Source organism: Schistocerca piceifrons, chromosome 7 (assembly GCF_021461385.2).
Source record: "Schistocerca piceifrons isolate TAMUIC-IGC-003096 chromosome 7, iqSchPice1.1, whole genome shotgun sequence".
Taxonomy (NCBI): Eukaryota; Metazoa; Arthropoda; class Insecta; order Orthoptera; family Acrididae; genus Schistocerca; species Schistocerca piceifrons.
The window spans coordinates 354403957-354426462 of record NC_060144.1 but is presented as its reverse complement, the minus strand read 5'-3'; the positions used below and the strand labels follow the sequence as shown (position 1 = coordinate 354426462).

Sequence of the window (22506 nt, the reverse complement as noted above, 5' to 3'; positions counted from 1 at the left end):
CGCGTGCGCCCCCCCCCCCCCCCCCACACACACACACACACACACACACACACACACACGCACACACGCACACACACACACACACACACACACACACACACACACACACACACACACACACACACACACAGAGAGAGAGAGAGAGAGAGAGAGAGAGAGAGAGAGAGAGAGAGAGATAAGTCACTTTTGATTTTTGCTAGCATCCTTTTGAAGCCTATATGAGAAAAATATTAATTGTTTGTTAAATGTAATTTAGTATGTTTCTCCTTTCTGTATAATTCAGTTTAGTAGTGTAATATTATGTCTTTAGTCATTTGTTTTCTTCTCAGTAATTTTGCATTACAGTTGTGGATTGTACAATAAGGTTGTGTTTGTGTACAGACAACAGATAACTTCAGCCATGTAATATCTGGAGGACGCGATCAGAAAATTTACATGACCGACTTGCGAAACCCTGACCGACGAACTCTTATTTGTGAAGAAAGTGCACCTGTTCTGAAAATGGTAATGGGACCAGATCAGACTTCAATATGGGTCGCTACTTCTGAATCGTCCATAAAAAACTGGGTATGTTGTTTGTTTCATATTCTTTGTTCTGTAAATACGTACTGCCAGTATGTTTTACTTTTAAGTTATCAATACAAAGACTGTTTTCAGCATCACATTTCTTTACAAGGCCTGGTCCTATTGGAGGATAGTGGTACGATTTTCTCTGTGTTGTAATCTCATACAGTTACAGAGAGACATTCAGTGAATGAGGAATTCAAACCACAGTACAACTTGACAACTTTCACATACAAAAAACAATGCCAAAAGTGAAAAGTCACATCAGATGCCAGGAAAATTACTAGCACCAACGTAGGGTGGCAAGCCAAACCATTGAATTTGTAGTCAGGTATTTAGTCACCAGGCAATACAAATAATGGGTAAAGGTAAGGTGTGGAATATTTTGCAGCTTTTTGTTATAGTCTGCAAAGAAATGTCCGTTTTAAAATATCCTTTTTAAAAAATCTCAGCGGACATGGCATATCCTACAATGTTTTGAGAAAATCCTGATATTCAGCTCTGCTTAATGTCTCTGGTAACATGTATGGCTTTATTAATACATCACTAACAATACCAGCCCGCATATTGGTTGAGTGTCAGCCCATATATCATGTTTGTGAAAATTTAGAACACTGTATTTTGTGAACTCTACCTTCAACAGTAAATAAAATCCTAGATGTAAAAATTTGACCTGCAGCATACTTTTGCAAGTGAACTTCAGTCATGGTCTTGTGGCCTTAGGTCCTGGACACACTAAATATGGATACAGCATTTGTTCATGAAGTACAGTCCAGGCAAGATGATGAGTCATGCGTATTGCTGGTGATAATCATCCCACACTGGTTTTAGGATTTTCATCCATCAAATGTAACATACATGAGAGCACTGCATGCACATGGTGAAGTTGAATGAGCAGCAGTTGTTACCCACCTACAGCTCAGACTCACTTGCTTTCAAATCAGCTGAGCGTTCAGTAATTGTGACTCAAAGGGCTTGTGGCCCACTTCCATGCAGCTAAAGTAACATAGCTGTTAGCAATGTCACAATGCAGCATGAGGCATGAAGCAAGAGCATCAAACGTGCAAACACTGCAACTTCAGAGTCCATGCCTGTCTGCTCAAGTTCCAAGTGTCTGAAAAAGCCACATAGGCAGTTGTGTCTGTAGGTGAGGTAGTGCCAGTCATCTTTGGCAAACTGCGCAAAATTTATTCACCTGCTGTCTCTTGCGCACCCAACCATGTGAACCCAAGGTGGTTAGGGCACACATCTGCAGTGCTGTAGCACATGCTCCTCCACATCTGGTTTGCAAACATAACGAGCCCTTCCGCTGTTACCTTTGGGGTCCTAGGGAACCTGTCACTTCGAGACACTGGAAAAGCCATCTGAACAGCTTCTCCGGTTGCACTCTGCCTCAGATATTATTCAGTTTAAATTAACAGGTTTACAGGTTACTTCCATTTGCTATATGATAGATGGAAATCATATCCACCCCATCACTTGTGAAGTATTAGTTTCCCATTGCTAACAAGTGATGGGAAAGAAAAAAGAAAATTAACTGAACTGTTTGTATGTACAAATAGCACAATACCGTAAACATCAAAGTGAAGTAATTTTTATCTAAAAATAAAGATGATGTAACTTACCAAATGAAAGCGTTGGTATGTTGATAGAGACGCTAACAATCACAAACACACACACAAAATTCAAGCTTTAGCAACCCACGGTTGCTTCATCAGGAAGGAGGGAAGGAGAGGGAAAGACAAAAGGAGGTGGGTTTTAAGGGAGAGGGTAAGGGGTCATTCCAATCCCGGGAGCGGAAAGACTTACCTTAGGGGGAAAAAAGGACGGGTATACACTCGCGCGCGCACACACACACATATCCATCCGCACATATACAGACACAAGCAGACATTGTAAAGGCAAAGAGTTTAGACAGAGATGTCAGTTGAGGCGGAAGTACAGAGGCAAAGATGTTGTTGAGTGACAAGTGATGTACGAGGGGCGGCAACTTGAAATTAGCGGAGGTTTAGGCCAGGTGGGTAAAGGGAAGAGGATACATTGAAGGGCAAGTTCCCATCTCCGGAGTTCTGATAGGTTGGTGTTAGTGGGAAGTATCCAGTTAACCCGGACGGTGTAACACTGTGCCAAGATGTGCTGGCCGTGCACCAAGGCATGTTTAGCCACAGGGTGATCCTCATTACCAACAAACATTGTCTGCCTGTGTCCGTTCATGCGAATGGACAGTTTGTTGCTGGTCATTCCCACATAGAAAGCTTCACAGTGTAGGCAGGTCAGTTGGTAAATCACGTGGGTGCTTTCACACGTGCCTCTGCCTTTGATCGTGTACACCTTCCGGGTTACAGGACTGGAGTAGGTGGTGGTGGGAGGGTGCATGGGACAGGTTTTACACCGGGGGCGGTTACAAGGGTAGGAGCCAGAGGGTAGGGATGGTGGTTTGGGGATTTCATAGGGATGAACTAAGAGGTTACGAAGGTTAGGTGGACGGCGGAAAGACACTCTTGGTGGAGTGGGGAGGATTTCATGAAGGATGGATCTCATGTCAGGGGAGGATTTGAGGAAGTCGTATCCCTGCTGGAGAGCCACATTCAGAGTCTGATCCAGTCCCGGAAAGTATCCTGTGACAAGTGGGGCACTTTTTGGGGTTCTTCTGTGGGAGGTTCTGGGTTTGAGTGGATGATGAAGTGGCTCTGGTTATTTGCTTCTGTACCAGGTCGGGAGGGTAGTTGCGGGATGCGAAAGCTGTTTTCAGGTTGTTGGTGTAACGGTTGAGGTATTCCGGACTGGAGCAGATTCGTGTGCCACGAAGACCTAGGCTGTAGGGAAGGGACCGTTTGATGTGGAATGGGTGGCAACTGTCATAATGGAGGTACTGTTGCTTGTTGGTGGGTTTGATGTGGACGGACGTGTGAAGCTGGCCATTGGGCAGGTGGAGGTCAACGTCAAGGAAAGTGGCATGGGATTTGGAGTAGGACCAGGTGAATCTGATGGAACCAAAGGAGTTGAGGTTGGAGTGGAAATTCTGAAGTTCTTCACTGTGAGTTCAGATCATGAAGATGTCATCAATAAATCTGTACCAAACTTTGGGTTGGTAGGCCTGGGTAACCAAGAAGGCTTCCTCTAAGCGACCCATGAATAGGTTGGCGTACGAGGGGGCCATCCTGGTGCCCATGGCTGTTCCCTTTAATTGTTGGTATGTCTGGCCTTCGAAAGTGAAGAAGTTGTGGGTCAGGATGAAGCTGGCTAAGGTAATGAGGAAAGAGGTTTTTGGTAGGGTGGCAGGTGATCGGCGTGAAAGGAAGTGCTCCTTCGCAGCGAGGCCCTGGACGTGCGGAATATTTGTGTATAAGGAAGTGGCATCAATGGTTACAAGGATGGTTTCCGGGGGTAACAGATTGGGTAAGGATTCCAGGCGTTCGAGAAAGTGGTTGGTGTCTTTGATGAAGGATGGGAGACTGCATGTGATGGGTTGAAGGTGTTGATCTATGTAGGCAGAGATACGTTCTGTGGGGGCTTGGTAACAAGCTACAATGGGGCGGCCGGGATGGTTGGGTTTGTGGATTTTAGGAAGTAGGTAGAAGGCAGGGGTGCGGGGTGTCGGTGGGGTCAGGAGGTGGATGGAGTCAGGTGAAAGGTTTTGTAGAGGGCTTAAGATTCTGAGGATTTCTTGAAGCTCTGCCTGGATATCAGGAATGGGATTACCTTGGCAAACTTTGTATGTAGTGTTGTCTGAAAGCTGACGCAGTCCCTCAGCCACATACTCCCGACAATCAAGTACCTTGGTCGTGGAACCCTTGTCCGCAGGAAGAATGATGATGGATCGGTCAGCCTTCAGATCACGGATAGCCTGGGCTTCAGCTGTGGTGTTGTTGGGAGTAGGATAAAGGTTTTTTAAGAAGGATTGAGAGGCAAGGCTGGAAGTGAGAAATTCCTGGAAGGTTTGGAGAGGGTGATTTTGAGGAAGAGGAGGTGGGTCCCGCTGTGACGGAGGACGGAACTGTTCCAGGCAGGGTTCAATTTGGATAGTGTCTTGGGGAGTTGGATCATTAGGAGTAGGAGTAGGATTATTTTTCTTCGTGGCAAAGTGATATTTCCAGCAGAGAGTACGAGTGTAGGACAGTAAATCTTTGACGAGGGCCGTTTGGTTGAATCTGGGAGTAGGGCTGAGGGTGGGGCCTTTGGATAGGACAGAGGTTCCGGATATGAGAGAGGTTTGGAGGAAAGGTTAACTACTGAATTAGGGTGTTGTGGTTCCAGATTGTGTTGATTGGAATTTTGAGGTTTTGGGGGGAGTGGAGCTGGAAGTGGGAGATTGAGTAGATGGGAGAAACTGGGTCTGTGTGCAATGAGAGGAGGTTGAGGTTTGCTGGAAAGGTTGTGGAGGGTGAGTGAGTTGCCTTTCCGGGGGTGGGAAACCAGGAGATTGGATGGGTTTTTGAGGTGGAGGGTGGCATGCTGTTCTAATTTGCGGTTGGCCTGTAGGAGGATGCTCTGAACAGCCGGTGTGGATGTGGGAGAGGAAAGATTGAGGACTTTTATTAGGGATAGGAGTTGACAAGTGTGTTCATTGGCTGAGTTGGTGTGTAGGTGAAGGATTAGGCAGGTGAGGGCTATGGATTGTTCAGTTTGGAACTGATACAGGGACTTATGGAAAGAAGGGTTACAGCCAGAGATGGGAACTCTAAGTGTGAGGCCTTTGGGGGTAATGCCAAATGTCAGACAAGCCTGAGTTAATAAAATATGGGAGCGTAATCTGGCTAGGGCAAAGGCATGTATGCGGAGGAAATGTAAATAAAACTTAATGGGGGCGTTGTGGGGAGGTTTGCTGGAAAGGTTGTGGAGGGTGAGTGGGTTGCCTTTCCAGAGGTGGGAAACCAGGAGATTGGATAGTTTTTTGAGGTGGAGGGTGGCATGCTGTTCTAATTTGCGGTTGGCCTGTAGGAGGATGCTCTGAACAGCCGGTGTATATAGGTAGAACGTCATGGCACATACTCAGTCGTTAGTAATTTAGTGTACTGTAATACACATTAACATAACTGAAGCTACAGTACAGCACAGCCTGAATAACACAACTTATTGCAGATTCCCTAATGCTCTGATTATTTTGTAGTTGAGTGTTGTGGTACAGAAAGACATCAAGGCACTCTGCTGATAATGCTAAAAGGTCGCCAGTGCAGTGACTGTGCAGTTTATACCCAACCAAATGTCTTTCAGCTCTAGCTCTTGGTATATAAAAGTATTCAGATCTCAGAAAGGATGAGTTTCAGAACACATGTTTGTTGGACATGCTTATTTTCCTTGTTTTAATAAGTACTGCAACTATTTAGTATTCCATTCTGTAAATCAGATAACCAACACTTCAGATGTAGAAGAATAAATACAGTACATATTACACACAGAATTACCAGTGAGAAGAGTTTTACAGGATGCTTGTTGCTTTTGTTGAATTCTAATAAAATCATCATCATTATCTCAGCCTTTTCCCACGTCATGTGGGGTCAGCGTTGCTTTGCTGGATCCTTCTCTCCATAAATGCCTATCCAGTGCTTCTTCTCCAAGCCTCCTTTCTCCCATAGGTCCCCTGCTACCTTTTCTTTCCATCATACTTCTAACAAAATATGAAAGATTTCTAAGAAATCTTTGGAACATTTTGAAAATAACCCAACTGATCATGTACTCTGATGGTTTACTCTAGAGGAGCCGACATGCCTGAAACAGTGATCTAAGCAATGGATGGAAGCTGTTTGCCCTGCATTTGGTTTCAAGTCCCCAAGTAATTCAGGGAGCTGTCTTACTGTCACTTTTATTTAGGGGTTATGAATGCAATAGCCTTTTTTTATGATGCATGTACTTACTTGGAGGTTACAGTTTGACATAGGCTACTTGAATAATAGCAACATCCTGTAGTTCAGCAGTGAAGAAAAGTGTACTTGGAGAAATTTTCGTAATCTTTTAAAAGCAGTGGGTTTTTTGTATTTGTGTTGATAACTCTTAATTACATACAAATGTATTGCACTACTCATTAAGCAATTCATGAAACATTCAAACTATAACGTGCAAAAAATATTTGTGCATTATGCATCTCTCGATATCCGATATGCCTTCTGTTTTGGTCACTGTTGGAGTAGAACAATGCTAAATGTAAGTATACATCTATAACCTTTATGAACACTAAGACAGTGGCACTGAAATTTTTCTATGTATCATTACAAAAGGTTGTGACCTGTTTTTATTGGGATTCTCCCAGTTGATTGGCTAAATTATGTGAGAAAGTACCCAAATTGCAGGAGGATGGGGCATTCATTCATACAGTGCGTTCTATAACTCCCAGCATGAAAGAAAGCCTTAAAGTATGAAGAAGTAGTTGGGTTATACATTGAGAGAAGCAGTGATTGCAGGTTACTTCCATAGAGTATACTAACAACAAATTATGACTAGTTATAATTGTATTCTTTTCCGTAGCTGCTGCCAAAAAGAGATGCAGTGGGAGATACTGCAGATGATGATGGTCTCAAGCCTTTGAACCTAAAACCTGATCCAATTATAAAAGGTGGGCCTGCAGTGAGACATTACCACATATTAAATGACAAGAGACACATTTTGACAAAAGACACTGAGAACAATGTAATGGTTTACGATGTTTTAAAGGTAGGTGATCATCTTTTCAACACTAAATGTTTGTGCTTAGCCTAACACATTGAGACATGTCAGCACCTTTTTTTACAGGCTTGTAAAATTGAAGATCTTGGACAAGTTGATTTTGAGGAGGAAATAAAAAAGAGGTTTAAAATGGTTTATGTTCCTAACTGGTTTAATGTTGACTTGAAAACTGGGGTAAGTCATTTTGTTTTACATTGGATTGTGCTAAATGTGACTTGTGTAAACATGGTACTTAGTTTTTGCATACTATGATGTGTGTCACAAGCTTCAGAAAATTGAAATGGTGAATGCTGTGACTTCCTTGTCAGATGTGAGGTTTACTTCTCACATGTTTCTTATTGGAGTATAAGTAGGAAAATTTTGTGTTATCATAAACTGTGAATGAAGTAAAATTTCATTAATGATTTGCATGGTGAGGTTGCTATATTATGTGGCCACTTTCATAGTTAGCTCAATTTCTGATAAAACAAAAAATGCCAATAACTGCGTTGGAATGGAAGATGTGCAAGATACCATATTTTATGGACTATAAGACACTATGGACTGTAAGATGCACCTTAATTTGTAAGCAATTTTATTTAAATAATATTATTTTTTACCATTTTTTTATTATTAGATTGCAAAGCCAGACAAAAAAAATTCCTAGTTCATAAAACCGAAATCCCCCCCCATGAACCATGGACCTTGCCGCTGGTGGGGAGGCTTGCGTGCCTCAGCGATACAGATGGCCGTACCGTAGGTGCAACCACAACGGAGGGGTATCTGTTGAGAGGCCAGACAACCGTGTGGTTCCTGAAGAGGGGCAGCAGCCTTTTCAGTAGTTGCAGGGGCAACAGTCTGGATGATTGACTGGTCTGCCCTTGTAACAATAACCAAAACGGCCTTGCTGTGCTGGTACTGCGAACGGCTGAAAGCAAGGGGAAACTACAGCCGTAATTTTTCCCGAGGGCATGCAACTTTACTGTATGGTTAAATGATGATGGCGTCCTCTTGGGTAAAATATTCCGGAGGTAAAATAGTCCCCCATTCAATCTCCGGGCGGGGACTACTCAAGAGGACATTGTTATCAGGATCGGAGCGTGGAATGTCAGATCCCTTAATTGAGCAGGTAGGTTAGAAAATTTAGAAAGGGAAATGGATAGGTTAAAGTTAGATATAGTGGGAATTAGTGAAGTTCGGTGGCAGGAGGAAAAAGACTTTTGGTCAGATGAACACAGGGTTATAAATACAAAATCAAATAGGGATAATGCAGGAGTAGGTTTAATAATGAATAAAAAAAATAGGAATGCGGGTAAGCTACTACAAACAGCATAGTGAACACATTATTGTGGCCAAGATAGACACGAAGCCCACGCCTACTACAGTAGTACAAGTTTATATGCCAACTAGCTCTGCAGATGATAAAGAAATTGATGAAATGTATGATGAGATAAAAGAAATTATTCAGGTAGTGAAGGGAGACGAAAATTTAATAGTCATGGGTGACTGGAATTCGAGTGTAGGAAAAGGCAGAGAAGGAAACATAGTAGGTGAATATGGGTTGGGGGTAAGAAATGAAAGAGGAAACCGTCTGGCAGAATTTTGCACAGAGCATAACTTAATCATATCTAACACTTGGTTCAAGAATCATAAAAGAAGATTGTATACGTGGAAGAATCCTGGAGATACTAGAAGGTATCAGATAGATTATATAATGGTAAGACAGAGATTTAGGAACCAGTTTTTAAACAGTAAGACGTTTCCAGGGGCAGATGTGGACTCTGACCACAATCTATTGGTTATGAACTGCAGATTAGAATTGAAGAAACTGCAAAAAGGTGGGAATTTAAGGAGATGGGACCTGGATAAACTGACTAAACCAGAGGTTGTGCAGAGTTTCAGGGAGAGCATAAGGGAACAATAGACAGCAGGGGGGGGAAAGAAGTACAGTAGAAGAAGAATGGGTAGCTCTGAGGGATGAAGTAGTGAAGGCAGCAGACGATCAAGTAGGTAGAAAGACGAGGGCTAGTAGAAATCCGTGGGTAACAGAAGAAATATTGAATTTAATTGATGAAAGGAGAAAATATAAAAATGCAGTGAATGAAGCAGGCAAAAAGGAATACAAACATCTCAAAAATGAAATCAACAGGAAGTGCAAAATGGCTAAGCAGGGATGGGTGGAGGACAAATGTAAGGATGTAGAGGCTTATCTCACTAGGGGTAAGACAGATACTGCCTACAGGAAAATTAAAGATACCTTTGGAGAAAAGAGAACCACTTGTATGAATATCAAGAGCTCAGATGGAAACCCAGTTCTAAGCAAAGAAGGGAAAGCAGAAAGGTGGAAGGAGTATATAGAGGGTCTATACAAGGGCGATGTTCTTGAGGACAATATTATAGAAATGGAAGAGAATGTAGATGAAGATGAAATGAGAGATACGATACTGCGTGAAGAGTTTGACAGAGCACTGAAAGACCTGAGCCGAAACAAGGCCCCGGGAGTAGACAACATTCCATTAGAACTACTGACGGCCTTGGTAGAGCCAGTCCTGACAAAACTCTACCATCTGGTGAGCAAGATGTATGAGACAGGCGAAGTACCCTCAGACTTCAAGAAGAATAAAATAGTTCCAATCCCAAAGAAAGCAGGTGTTGACAGATGTGAAAATTACTGAACTATCAGTTTAATAAGTCACAGCTGCAAAATACTAATGCGAATTCTTTACAGACGAATGGAAAAATTGGTAGAAGCGGACCTCGGGGAAGATCAGTTTGGATTCCGTAGAAATGTTGGAACACGTGAGGCAATAGTAACCTTACGCCTTATCTTAGAAGAAAGATTAAGAAAAGGCAAACCTACGTTTCTAGCATTTGTAGACTTAGAGAAAGCTTTTGACAATGTTAATTGGAATACTCTCTTTCAAATTCTGAAGGTGGCAGGGGTAAAATACAGGGATCGAAAGGCTATTTACAATTTGTACAGAAACCAGATGGCAGTTATAAGAGTCGAGGGGCATGAAAGGGAAGCAGTGGTTGGGAAAGGAGTGAGACAGGGTTGTAGCCTCTCCCCGATGTTATTCAATCTGTATATTGAACAAGCAGTAAAGGAAACCAAAGAAAAATTCGGAGTAAGTATTAAAATTCATGGAGAAGAAGTAAAAACTTTGAGGTTCGCCGATGACATTGTAATTCTGTCAGAGACAGCAAAGGACTTGGAAGAGCAGTTGAACGGAATGGACAGTGTCTTGAAAGGAGGATATAAGATGAAAATAAACAAAAGCAAAACGAGGATAATGGAATGTAGTCAAATAAAATCTGGCGATGCTGAGGGAATTAGATTAGGAAATGAGACACTTAAAGTAGTAAAGGAGTTTTGCTATTTGGGGAGCAAAATAACTGATGATGGTCGAAGTAGAGAGGATATAAAATGTAGACTGGCAATGGGGAGGAAAGCATTTCTGAAGAAGAGAAATTTGTTAACATCGAGTGTAGATTTAAGTGTCAGGAAGTCGTTTCTGAAAGTATTTGTATGGAGTGTAGCCATGTATGGAAGTGAAACATGGACAATAAATAGTTTGGACAGGAAGAGAATAGAAGCTTTCGAAATGTGGTGCTACAGAAGAATCCTGAAGATTAAATGAGTAGATCACATAACTAATGAGGAGGTATTGAATAGAATTGGGGAGAAGAGGAGTTTGTGGTACAACTTGACAAGAAGTAGGGACCGGTTGGTAGGACATGTTCTGAGGCATCAAGGGATCACAAATTTAGCATTGGAGGGCAGCATGGAAGGTAAAAATCGTAGAGGGAGACCAAGAGATGAATACACTAAGCAGATTCAGAAGGATGTAGGTTGCAGTAGGTACTGGGAGATGAAGAAACTTGCACAGGATTGGGTAGCATGGAGAGCTGCATCAAACCAGTCTCAGGACTGAAGACCACAACAAAACCGAAATGACCTTTAAAATCCCTTAAAATCGTCATCTGAACTTTCTTCTTCTTCTGCATCCTATTCATCATCGTCATTGTCCTCTTCATGTGTAAGATGGTTTTCACTGCCATCAAGAGAGTTAATTATGCCGCACCTCTTGAAAGGTTTAACAATGTCTTCTCTCTCTGTAGACCATAACTGTTTTGTCCAATGACACCCTTGTTTGGTTGTAGGTCATTTTAAAGCTCCCTTCGGCAAAAATTCATGTTAGATTTCATCCATCATCCATTTGTTCCAGTCCTTTCTCATGTACTCTTTAAATGGTTTGTTTATCAAGAAATCAAGGGGGCTTACAATCGTGAAGTAAGTCCTCCTGGAATAGCAGCAAGCTCTGTATTTCCCTTCTCAGTTTCTCTTTCAGATAATTTTTCAAATGACTACTAAACTTCCAATAAAGCACCTTTCCTTCTCTCTCACACTCTGTTAATACGTAATTTCTTACCAGTCTCGTCCATCCAACCCTCATCATAGACATGAACACCACCACCTGGTGGTATTTCATAATGTTTTGCCATTGTTTTGCACTTTAAAATGATCATAGGATTACGTTTAGTACCGTCAGCACAACATGAGAGGACAATAGTGTAGTGCATTTTTTTCATGTCCACTTCTTTTTATAGCTAGAGGAGTTTCATCCATATTCCCTGTTTGGCCTAGTTCCACACAGGTTTTCTTTCAATGTTTAATAATAAAGTGATGGAAAGATAACATACTCTTGTAACATTCTCTGAGATATTTTGGTTTTGATTCGCATGCTGTGTTCGAGATGGTTCATAAAGCTGTAGCACCAACCAACTCCACTCTTAAAGTCTGTTAAGTTCAACTATAGCCCTAGCTTGTGGATCATTTTTGTATTAATTCCAGTGCCATTTCGACAGTGTCCTTGAATCCATTTGAATATGTCTTCTAGTTCTGAACATTTTGCATTCAGTCCTCTATTTGCACATTTAGTCTTCCTCATTTTTTCAGTTCTTTACTAGCCTGCCAATTGCAAATGGTTTTTGATGTTGTAGGGCCAAAATGCCTCTCAGCTGCTCTATTTCCATGTTGTCAGTGCTCAATCATTTGTGTCTAAAGAAATTGTTTGGAATAATTAAGATGGTCTCTTCCAAAGGATATTTGTTCATAAATTTTTAATATCAAGTGAAAGCAAAATGGAATCATCCAGAAAGGTTTTTTGTTGCAGTAGTTATAAAAGTTCTTTGCAGTTTGAAATGAAGAAATTATTTTGAAAAAGAAGCACTTGCTGAGAAAAACTGGACAGGTCAAAAATGGATCCACTTTCACAGAACATCTTAAAGCTAGCAGTCATTCACCACTCACACTAGTTAACCTTGAAGTCCTTTACCACACTCCAAAGGGGAGGAGGCTTAATCTTGAAGAAGAGACTGAAGTTGGCAAACACAAATACTGGGGGGTAAAAAACGAAAAAAAAAGTTTACTTAGTGGTCACTTGGTTGCCAGAAATAAAGTATATTATGATCAGATGTAGTCTATTTTTAATAAGTTCTTCCTCTTTCACTCTTTATGCTTCGTGAGCCTTAAGTATCTACCTTCATGGTTATGAAGGTTACTTTTAAATGCCTATGCTTCAAGATGTAAAGATCACACCCACATAGGTGCTTTTATACTTCATTTAATATTTTTATTTATTTAAAACTTTACACCTGTTCTCCACCTTTCTGAGTGTAGTTTGTACCAGCGATTGATCTTGTTCTTTCCAGTGCCCTTACCTTCCTTGTACTTCTGTTTGCCTTTATTTTAGCCTTTTCTTACTTTTTCTTGCATAGAGTTTGTGACTATATCGCCTTTCTGTTTTGTTTTTCCATCCCACAATATTACTCTTATTGTCCCAGAATTTACCCTTTTCCATTTTAATATATCTGTTGGATAACATTTGTTTAATTTAGATTTATTACATTTGTGTATTCGGATCTTATGTTTATGAGATTCGGATTTATGCCAGTTTGACTATGTAGTTTTCTCTGTTCAACCTTAATCGCTAAATGTGCTTACTGTGCCACGCTGTGCAGTGCCCTCTACTTCTTTCTGTACTAACTTTCTAGCCAATGCAGCTACATCTTCATTACTTACATATCGTATATCAGAATGGAAGGAGCAGCATCACTGCCTGTTATGGGGTCCACATGTATTTATATATAGAAATGAAGTCCCATGCTGCTTGACAGAGGGTAGGGGAATGATGCGGGAGACCCGCACCGCCGTACTAGACAAGGTCCTAATGGAGGTAGTTTGCCATTGCCTTCCTGTGACCATAATGGGGATGAATGATTATGAAGATGACACAACAACACCCAGTCATCTTGGGGCAGGTGAAAATCCCTGACCCCGCTGGGAATCGAACACAGGACCCTGTGCTCGGGAAGTGAGAACGCTACCGCGATACCACGAGTAGTGGACACATTTATGTATGCATGGGCATATTCTCTACTGCTATGACTGCTTTTGTCATTGTACTGAAGCTTATTCCATCTCTTTCATATTTCATAAGAATATGTTTCATTCTGTTTTTTCATCACCCACATGACTTTTATTTGGTCTTAATTACCAGTACATTCCATTCTGGTGTTCCTTTAGATGTGACATATGCTGTTGGCATTAGTTTTATCATGGCATATGCCCTGGCATTAATTTCAATGTGAGTCCCCAAGATTTTATACATTATCTTTTCTGAATTGATGATGTTATATCGTATTGGTAGTATGGAATTTGACCATGCCAGCTATTTACAACTTTGTTCTCTCTGTGTACTTTCAGATTATCTGATGAAGCCCTACCCTCTATGTGGGTGTAACCACTACTGCAGCTAATAAATAAATATTATTTTAAGAGCAGCTGATAGTAGTTGTAAGATTTTCCTGAATTATCCAAAAGCTGTCAAGCACAACCAGCAGGATATATATTACCATCCCAAACTCACTACTAAAATAGGAACTTAATGATCTTCATGTAATTAGCCTGTTGAGCTTTTCATATTGATCCCATTGTTGGGAAAATAGTGTTTGTAGCAATAAAATTTGTTTCTACTAATTTGAAGAGTTTAATTTTTCTTGTGTTTTAGCAAATACATTAAGTATTACAGGACCTACATCTCTAAGAAACAGTATATTTGTGTCTTGGAACATGAATTCATTATTAGTTGATTTCAGGTTTAGAGTTTCTCTTAAGTTATCACATGCATTTCTCTAGGGCTTTGGGAGATATTTCCGGTTTTGTTTGTTAATCTGCAGGTAGTCCCAGCTCAAATAAAGAAGAGGTTTTTTGTACGGTACCCAGTCTGAATAAAAACTATCAGTTTGGTTCTTATTATCAATAAAAATTTATGTAAAGAACAATTTTGTGTGCTCAGTCACTAGAGCTACCTCACATTATTGTGACAGGAAATGTATTTATTATAGCAAACATGAAGAATAGTTTCCAGCAGTGACTGTTACATGTGGTGCATACCAATCACATCATTTATTTATTTATTTTTATTTATTTACATTTTCTTTGCATGGAGCCATGGTAATGATGGCTTTTGCAAACGTCAGACCTAAAACTATGGTTATATTTATACTTATAAAATACAATATATTCTGTAGCTGTTGCTTCTTATGTCTATTTTTTACCTTTATCACATTACAACTGATGTGCTAATGCTTCATGTTACAATCACTATCTTAAAATTCATTGAAAGAATATAAACATTTTTCTATTAGAAAAGATTTTAATTTTGTTTTAAAAGCATTTCCCGTGTACATTCTTAGAGAGTTTGGTAGCTTGTTATACCAAATCAAACCACTGATATATGGACTTCTATCAGTCATTTTTAACGTTGTTCTGTTACGGAAATAGTTACACTTTGTTCTAGTGTTGTGATCATGTACATCACTGCCCTTGATAGCTTCTGTTGGTTGACTTATAAAAAATACAACTATTTTGAAGATGTACAGAGAATATATTGTCAGATATTCGTGCTGCACAAACACTTCACGACATGAATCTCTATGTCCCATCCCATGTATAAGTCTTATTGCTCTTTTCTGTAGTAGTAGTATTCTTTTTAAATGTACATCAGCTACACAGCCCCATAGTTCAATTCCATAATTGAGAAAGGGGTAAAGTGTTCCATAATATACTAATTTCAGTGCTTGGCTAGGAACTATCTTTGGGAGCTGGCTGAGGAGATATATGGCACTACTGACTTTTCCGCATACGAAGTTAATGTGGTATGTCCATCACAAATTTTCATCAACATATACACCCAGGAATTTACAGTTACCATTTTCTATTGCAGAGATATTACACACACTATTCATATTGTTGTGATGAGAACTGCCTGTTTTAAATGTCAGTAGTTGAGATTTGGTGACATTCGCCTTGAGTCCCTTATCATTGAAGTATTTTGTTACTTCTGTTACACCACTAGTAGCAAGAGATTCTAGCTCTTTAGATTCGCTCCCATATAATAAGATTGACATGTCATCTGCATAGCTTACAATATGGGAGTTAATGGGTTGTGCAATGTCGTTAATATATATAAGGAAGAGAAAGGGTCCAAGGATTGAGCCCTGTGGTACACCTTGTAATACAGGTTCACTGGTGGACTGGGAGTTCATGATTTTATTATCTAGTTTGTATGACAATTTAGTGCTTTGCTTGCGATTCAACCGGTACGCGGTTAAAAGAGTCATTGCTTGATCCCCAAAACTATAAAATTTTTGCTTTTTAAGAAGTACCCTATGGTTTACTGTATCAAATGCTCTTGTCAGGTCCAAAAATATACCTGCAGTCTGCATCTTCTGGACCAACAGACAGTAAACTTCATGGATGAACTGTGTAACTGCTGTGGTTGTACTTAGCTCTTTTATGAAGCCATGCTGCGAATCTACAAGCAGTTTTTGTTTTGTGAAAAAGGCACTTATCTGAGAAAGGATAATGCTTTCGAATATCTTGCTAAAAGTGGGAATTAATGATATTGGTCTATAGTTGGAGACTTCTTCCTTACTTCCCTTTTTATACACTGGTTTCACTACACTCATTTTTAGAACCATTGGATACATGTTTTCTCTAATGCTGCAATTAATCAGGTGAGTAAGAGGTTTAGAAATTTCTTTTAAGCATGCTTTAATAATAGCACTGGATATGCCATCCCATCCAGATGAAAATTTTTTCTTTAGCATGTATATTGCCCTGCGAACCTCCTGCTCATTCACTTCCACAAATTCAAATTTGGGACACTGGGTGAGATGGCACCGGATCTCTATCTGTGAATCTGTAATATGTGTTGATTGGTCACCAGAAATGTAGTAGTTATTAAAAATATTACATATAGTATCTGGGTTTTTTATAATGTTACCATCATGTCTTATACTGAGTGGTTCCAGGTTCATCTTGTTGGGACCTTTTCGGTATTTGTCAATCAGCTTCCAAGATGTTTTGCTTATGTTGTCAGACTGTTCTATTGTTTTGCTGTTAATCTGCTTCCTTGGATTGACAATTTCAGTTTTAAAAGTTTGCTTGGCCCTGTTGTATTTTTCCTTGAAAACCTGCATAGTTGTAGATTTATAAAGCTGGTTTAGATCATGTACTTGCTGCCTGAACCTAATCAGATTTGTTGGGAGTTTTAGTCTAGGATTACTTCCATTTTGACAGTGTTTAACTACCTTCTGGATTTCTCTGACTGGACAACTGTATTCATAATGATGCAATAGGATTGAGTAGAATTCATTCCATTTCTCATCCGACCCTTTTACCTGGTACACAGAATCCCATTTCTCATTCGCTAGTTTGTCTTTAAGAGCATTAATATTTGAGGTATTCAGCATTCGCTTCTGTAGCACAATTTTTATTATTTTAGGCACAACTGAATTTTTGTATTCTATCACCTGACAGAAGTGGTCAGAATAAAGAAAATCTAAGTTACTGTAATTTACCTTATCTATAACATCTTTGTTGATTATAGCATAATCTATTCTAGCAGATACAGTTGCTCCTGGAAATAAATGGGTAGTTTTGCTGTTACTATTGATACATATCTTTAAACTGAATCCACACCAAATTAACATGAAGCTACTCTATTGTTTGGGCATATAAAATAACATATTAAACAGCATTTTGTTTTTCATGAAACCACAGGCCCTGGGTGTTTTATGGACAGCTTGATGGGTAGTCTATACAAGGGTATTTGTTTTAACTTGAGACAACTAAATATCTCAAAAGACAATGCATTGTACAAAAGAAAAGTATTTTCAAATGGGAACCCCATTTCTATTGTATATTCAGATACTAAACAAAAAAAAATGAATGGTTTTACCAAGCCATTGTTTTCTATTCATGGTAGATGAAGATATAATCAACAAATGTCAAATATGTGTCTTTTTACACTTAAGAACTGATGCACTTGATTCTGCATTTCATTTATAAAGTAAATGTAAATCTTTATGTTCTAATGGTTGATATTTATGCTCAGAATTTAGTTTAGTGTTGCAAATTTAATTGTACAGTACAATACGGCTATCAGTTTCAAAATATGGTTAGACACTACATTTAGTGTGATCCAAGAACGGTTGCAATAGTTTTCCGTTCCCATTGGGATGCTTGATTTTGATTGAGTCCCTTTTCCTCTCACTATTGCGCCATGTGATGCCACTGAGTCCCCTTGCCTTTCACCATGAAAGTGTTTGATTTTTGTGAATGTCCACAGTGGGTGCACCTGTCGCTATCACATCACGAACATTTAACCTTATTACAATGGTTGTAGTTTGTATTCTACTAGTAGCCACATAGCAGTCAGCACGAAAGTTATGGCAATAGGGTGAAAACACACACCGAATTCAGCCACCCTGATGGTGGGTTTCTAAAGTGGCCACCAAAATCCAGCATTTTGATTGTTTGGGGACTCACTGCAATGAACCTCGTACAGAATAGAAAACCGCCTTACTATACAAGAAGCTTATTTGCCAGAAATGTCAATGTGTAGCTACGTTGTTTGTACTGTACAATCACACTCACAACATCTGAGGAACCTCTCAACATTAGTATCAACTATTAGAACACAAAGGTTTACATTTACCTCATAAATGAAATATAGAATCAAATGCGTCGGTTCTTATTTGCAAAAACAGGCATTCTTGATATTTGTCATTTACTGTGCTATCTACCACAAATGGGAAACAGTGGTTTGGTAAATGATATGTACTTTTTCTTCTGTCTCAGCATTTGTTCACTGTAACTACTCCTTTCGTCACCCAATTGTGGTTTGTACATCTTTCATTTTCTGACGTGTCTATTTTTCACTGTCCCCCTCCCACCTCTGTTACGTACATTGTACTTAGCTTTACTTACCTTTGACTCGTGTGATGTTTTAGCAGTGATCTCTCTGTTGCATATTACCCTATCTTCCAAATTTAAGCTCTCAGGTGTTCAAATCTCATCTGGCGCATTCTCCAGCAATCAGTCTTTCCCTCCTATCCCATCCGGCAAGTCTCCCCTGACCCATCGCTCTAGGTGATTTTTCTGAGCTCCATTTCCTTTCCTAAACCTCTCCGGTCCTTTTCCTTTACCCCTCTTCCTTCCCTTCAACCTTTCTACCAAGAGGAGGAGCCACTGTGTCCGAAAGCTTACATAAGTAAACACTTTTTTTATGTGTGTGTTCTCCTACCACCATTTGATGAGTACATTTTTTATCTATCCTGTTATGTCGTATGTATTTTTTGGCATAGAATCCAAATATGCAATAAAAATGAGAGGTTCCCAATTGAAAATACTAAGTTGACTCTGCCCACGAAGGAGGGGTGGTTAGGTTGTGACCAATTGTAGCGTAGAAAGATGTCCCCTTTACTAATATTAAGTTTTCACCTAGAACATTTTTTTTGTATGTGATGCGACATTTTTGAGATATTGAATTGTCTCATGTTAAAACAAACACCCTGTATATGCTATCTCCACCCCCCCCCCCCCCCCCCCCCCCCCCCACACACACACACACACACACACACACACGCACCTCAAAAGATTGCAGAAATGCATGTGATGACACATGGGAAAAATACCTGGTGCACTGAAATGTTGTTGTTGTTGTGGTCTTCAGTCCTGAGACTGGTTTGATGCAGCTCTCCATGCTACTCTATCCTGTGCAAGCTTTTTCATCTCCCAGTACCTACTGCAACCTACATCCTTCTGAATCTGCTTAGTGTATTCATCTCTTGGTCTCCCTCTACGATTTTTACCCGCCACGCTGCCCTCCAATACTAAATTGGTGATCCCTTGATGCCTCAGAACATGTCCTACCAACCGATCCCGTCTTCTGGTCAAGTTGTGCCACAAACTTCTCTTCTCCCCAATCCTATTCAATACTTCCTCATTAGTTATGTGATCTACCCATCTAATCTTCAGCATTCTTCTGTAGCACCACATTTCGAAAGCTTCTATTCTCTTCTTGTCCAAACTATTTATCGTCCATGTTTCACTTCCATACATGGCTACACTCCATACGAATACTTTCAGAAATGACTTCCTGACACTTAAATCAATACTGGATGTTAACAAATTTCTCTTCTTCAGAAACGCTTTCCTTGCCATTGCCAGCCTACATTTTATATCCTCTCTACTTCGACCATCATCAGTTATTTTGCTCCCCAAATAGCAAAACTCCTTTACTACTTTAAGTGCCTCATTTCCTAATCTAATTCCATCAGCATCACCCGACTTAATTAGACTACATTCCATTATCCTTGTTTTGCTTTTGTTGATGTTCATCTTATATCCTCCTTTCAAGACACTGTCCATTCCATTCAACTGCTCTTCCAAGTCCTTTGCTGTCTCTGACAGAATTACAATGTCATCGGCGAACCTCAAAGTTTTTATTTCTTCTCCATGAATTTTAATACCTACTCCGAATTTTTCTTTTGTTTCCTTTACTGCTTGCTCAATATACAGATTGAACAACATCGGGGAGAGGCTACAACCCTGTCTTACTCCCTTCCCAACCACTGCTTCCCTTTCATGTCCCTCGACTCTTATAACTGCCATCTGGTTTCTGTACAAATTGTAAATAGCCTTTCGCTCCCTGTATTTTACCCCTGCCACCTTTAGAATTTGGAAGAGAGTATTCCAGTCAACATTGTCAAAAGCTTTTTCTAAGTCTACAAATGCTAGAAACATAGGTTTGCCTTTCCTTAATCTTTCTTCTAAGATAAGTCGTAAGGTCAGTATTGCCTCACGTGTTCCAGTGTTTCTACGGAATCCAAACTGATCTTCCCCGAGGTTGGCTTCTACTAGTTTTTCCATTCGTCTGTAAAGAATTCGTGTTAGTATTTTGCAGCTGTGACTTATTAAGCTGATAGTTCGGTAATTTTCACATCTGTCAACACCTGCTTTCTTTGGGATTGGAATTATTATATTCTTCTTGAAGTCTGAGGGTATTTCGCCTGTTTCATACATCTTACTCACCAGATGGTAGAGTTTTGTCAGGACTGGCTCTCCCACGGCCGTCAGTAGTTCCAATGGAATATTGTCTACTCCGGGGGCCTTGTTTCGACTCAGGGCTTTCAGTGCTCTGTCAAACTCTTCACGCAGTATCATATCTCCCTTTTCATCTTCATCTACATCCTCTTCCATTTCCATAATATTGTCCTCAAGTACATCGCCCTTGTATAGACCCTCTATATACTCCTTCCACCTTTCTGCTTTCCCTTCTTTGCTTAGAACTGGGTTTCCATCTGAGGTCTTGATATTCATACAAGTCGTTCTCTTATCTCCAAAGGTCTCTTTAATTTTCCTGTAGGCGGTATCTATCTTACCCTTAGTGAGATAGGCCTCTACATCCTTACATTTGTCCTCTAGCCATCCCTGCTTAGCCATTTTGCACTTCCTGTCGATCTCATTTTTGAGACGTTTGTATTCCTTTTTGCCTGTTTCACTTACTGCATTTTTATATTTTCTCCTTTCATCAATTAAATTCAATATTTCTTCTGTTACCCAAGGATTTCTACTAGCCCTCGTCTTTTTACCTACTTGATCCTCTGCTGCCTTCACTACTTCATCCCTCAAAGCTACCCATTCTTCTTCTACTGTATTTATTTCCCCCATTCCTGTCAATTGCTCCCTTATGCTCTCCCTGAATCTCTGTACAACCTCTGGTTCTTTTAGTTTATCCAGGTCCCATCTCCTTAAATTCCCACCTTTTTGCAGTTTCTTCAGTTTTAATCTACAGGTCATAACCAATAGATTGTGGTCAGAGTCCACATCTGCCCCTGGAAATGTCTTACAATTTAAAACCTGGTTCCTAAATCTCTGTCTTACCATTATATAATCTATCTGATACCTTTTGGTATCGCCAGGGTTCTTCCATGTATACAACCTTCTTTCATGATTCTTAAACCAAGTGTTAGTTATGATTATGTTGTGCTCTGTGCAAAATTCGACCAGGCGGCTTCCTCTTTCATTTCTGTCCCCCAATCCATATTCACCTACTATGTTTCCTTCTCTCCATTTTCCTACACTCGAATTCCAGTCACCCATGACTATTAAATTTTCGGCTCCCTTCACAATCTGAATAATTTCTTTTATTTCATCATACATTTCTTCAATTTCTTCATCATCTGCAGAGCTAGTTGGCATATAAACTTGTACTACTGTAGTAGGCGTGGACTTCGTATCTATCTTGGCCACAATAATGCGTTCACTATGCTGTTTGTAGTAGCTTACCCGCATTCCTATTTTCCTATTCATTATTAAACCTACTCCTGCATTACCCCTATTTGATTTTGTGTTTATAAACCTGTAGTCACCTGACCAGAAGTCTTGTTCCTCCTGCCACCGAACTTCACTAATTCCCACTATATCTAACTTCAACCTATCCATTTCCCTTTTTAAATTTTCTAACCTACCTGCCCGATTAAGGGATCTGACATTCCACGCTCCGATCCGTAGAACGCCAGTTTTCTTTCTCCTGATAACGACATCCTCTTGAGTAGTCCCCGCCCGGAGATCCGAATGGGGGACTATTTTACCTCCGGAATATTTTACCCAAGAGGACGCCATCATCATGTAATCATACAGTAAAGCTGCATGCCCTCGGGAAAAATTACGGCTGTAGTTTCCCCTTGCTTTCAGCCGTTCGCAGTACCAGCACAGCAAGGCCGTTTTGGTTATTGTTACAAGGCCAGATCAGTCAATCATCCAGACTGTTGCCCTTGCAACTACTGAAAAGGCTGCTGCCCCTCTTCAGGAACCACACGTTTGTCTGGCCTCTCAACAGATACCCCTCCGTTGTGGTTGCACCTACGGTACGGCTATCTGTATCG

The 22506-nt window shown here is 40.2% G+C and overlaps 1 protein-coding gene across 1 annotated transcript in view; it reads left to right on the top strand.

Annotated features, from left to right (window-relative positions):
• LOC124804770 (WD repeat-containing protein 48-like) overlaps nucleotides 1–22506 on the top strand; it is a 162473-nt gene that overhangs the window by 101223 nt on the left and 38744 nt on the right. The window contains exons 6-8 of the mRNA XM_047265088.1: nucleotides 382–567; nucleotides 7027–7212; nucleotides 7291–7398. Coding sequence (XP_047121044.1) covers nucleotides 382–567; nucleotides 7027–7212; nucleotides 7291–7398 — 480 coding nt within the window. The remainder of the gene's footprint in view (nucleotides 1–381; nucleotides 568–7026; nucleotides 7213–7290; nucleotides 7399–22506) is intronic.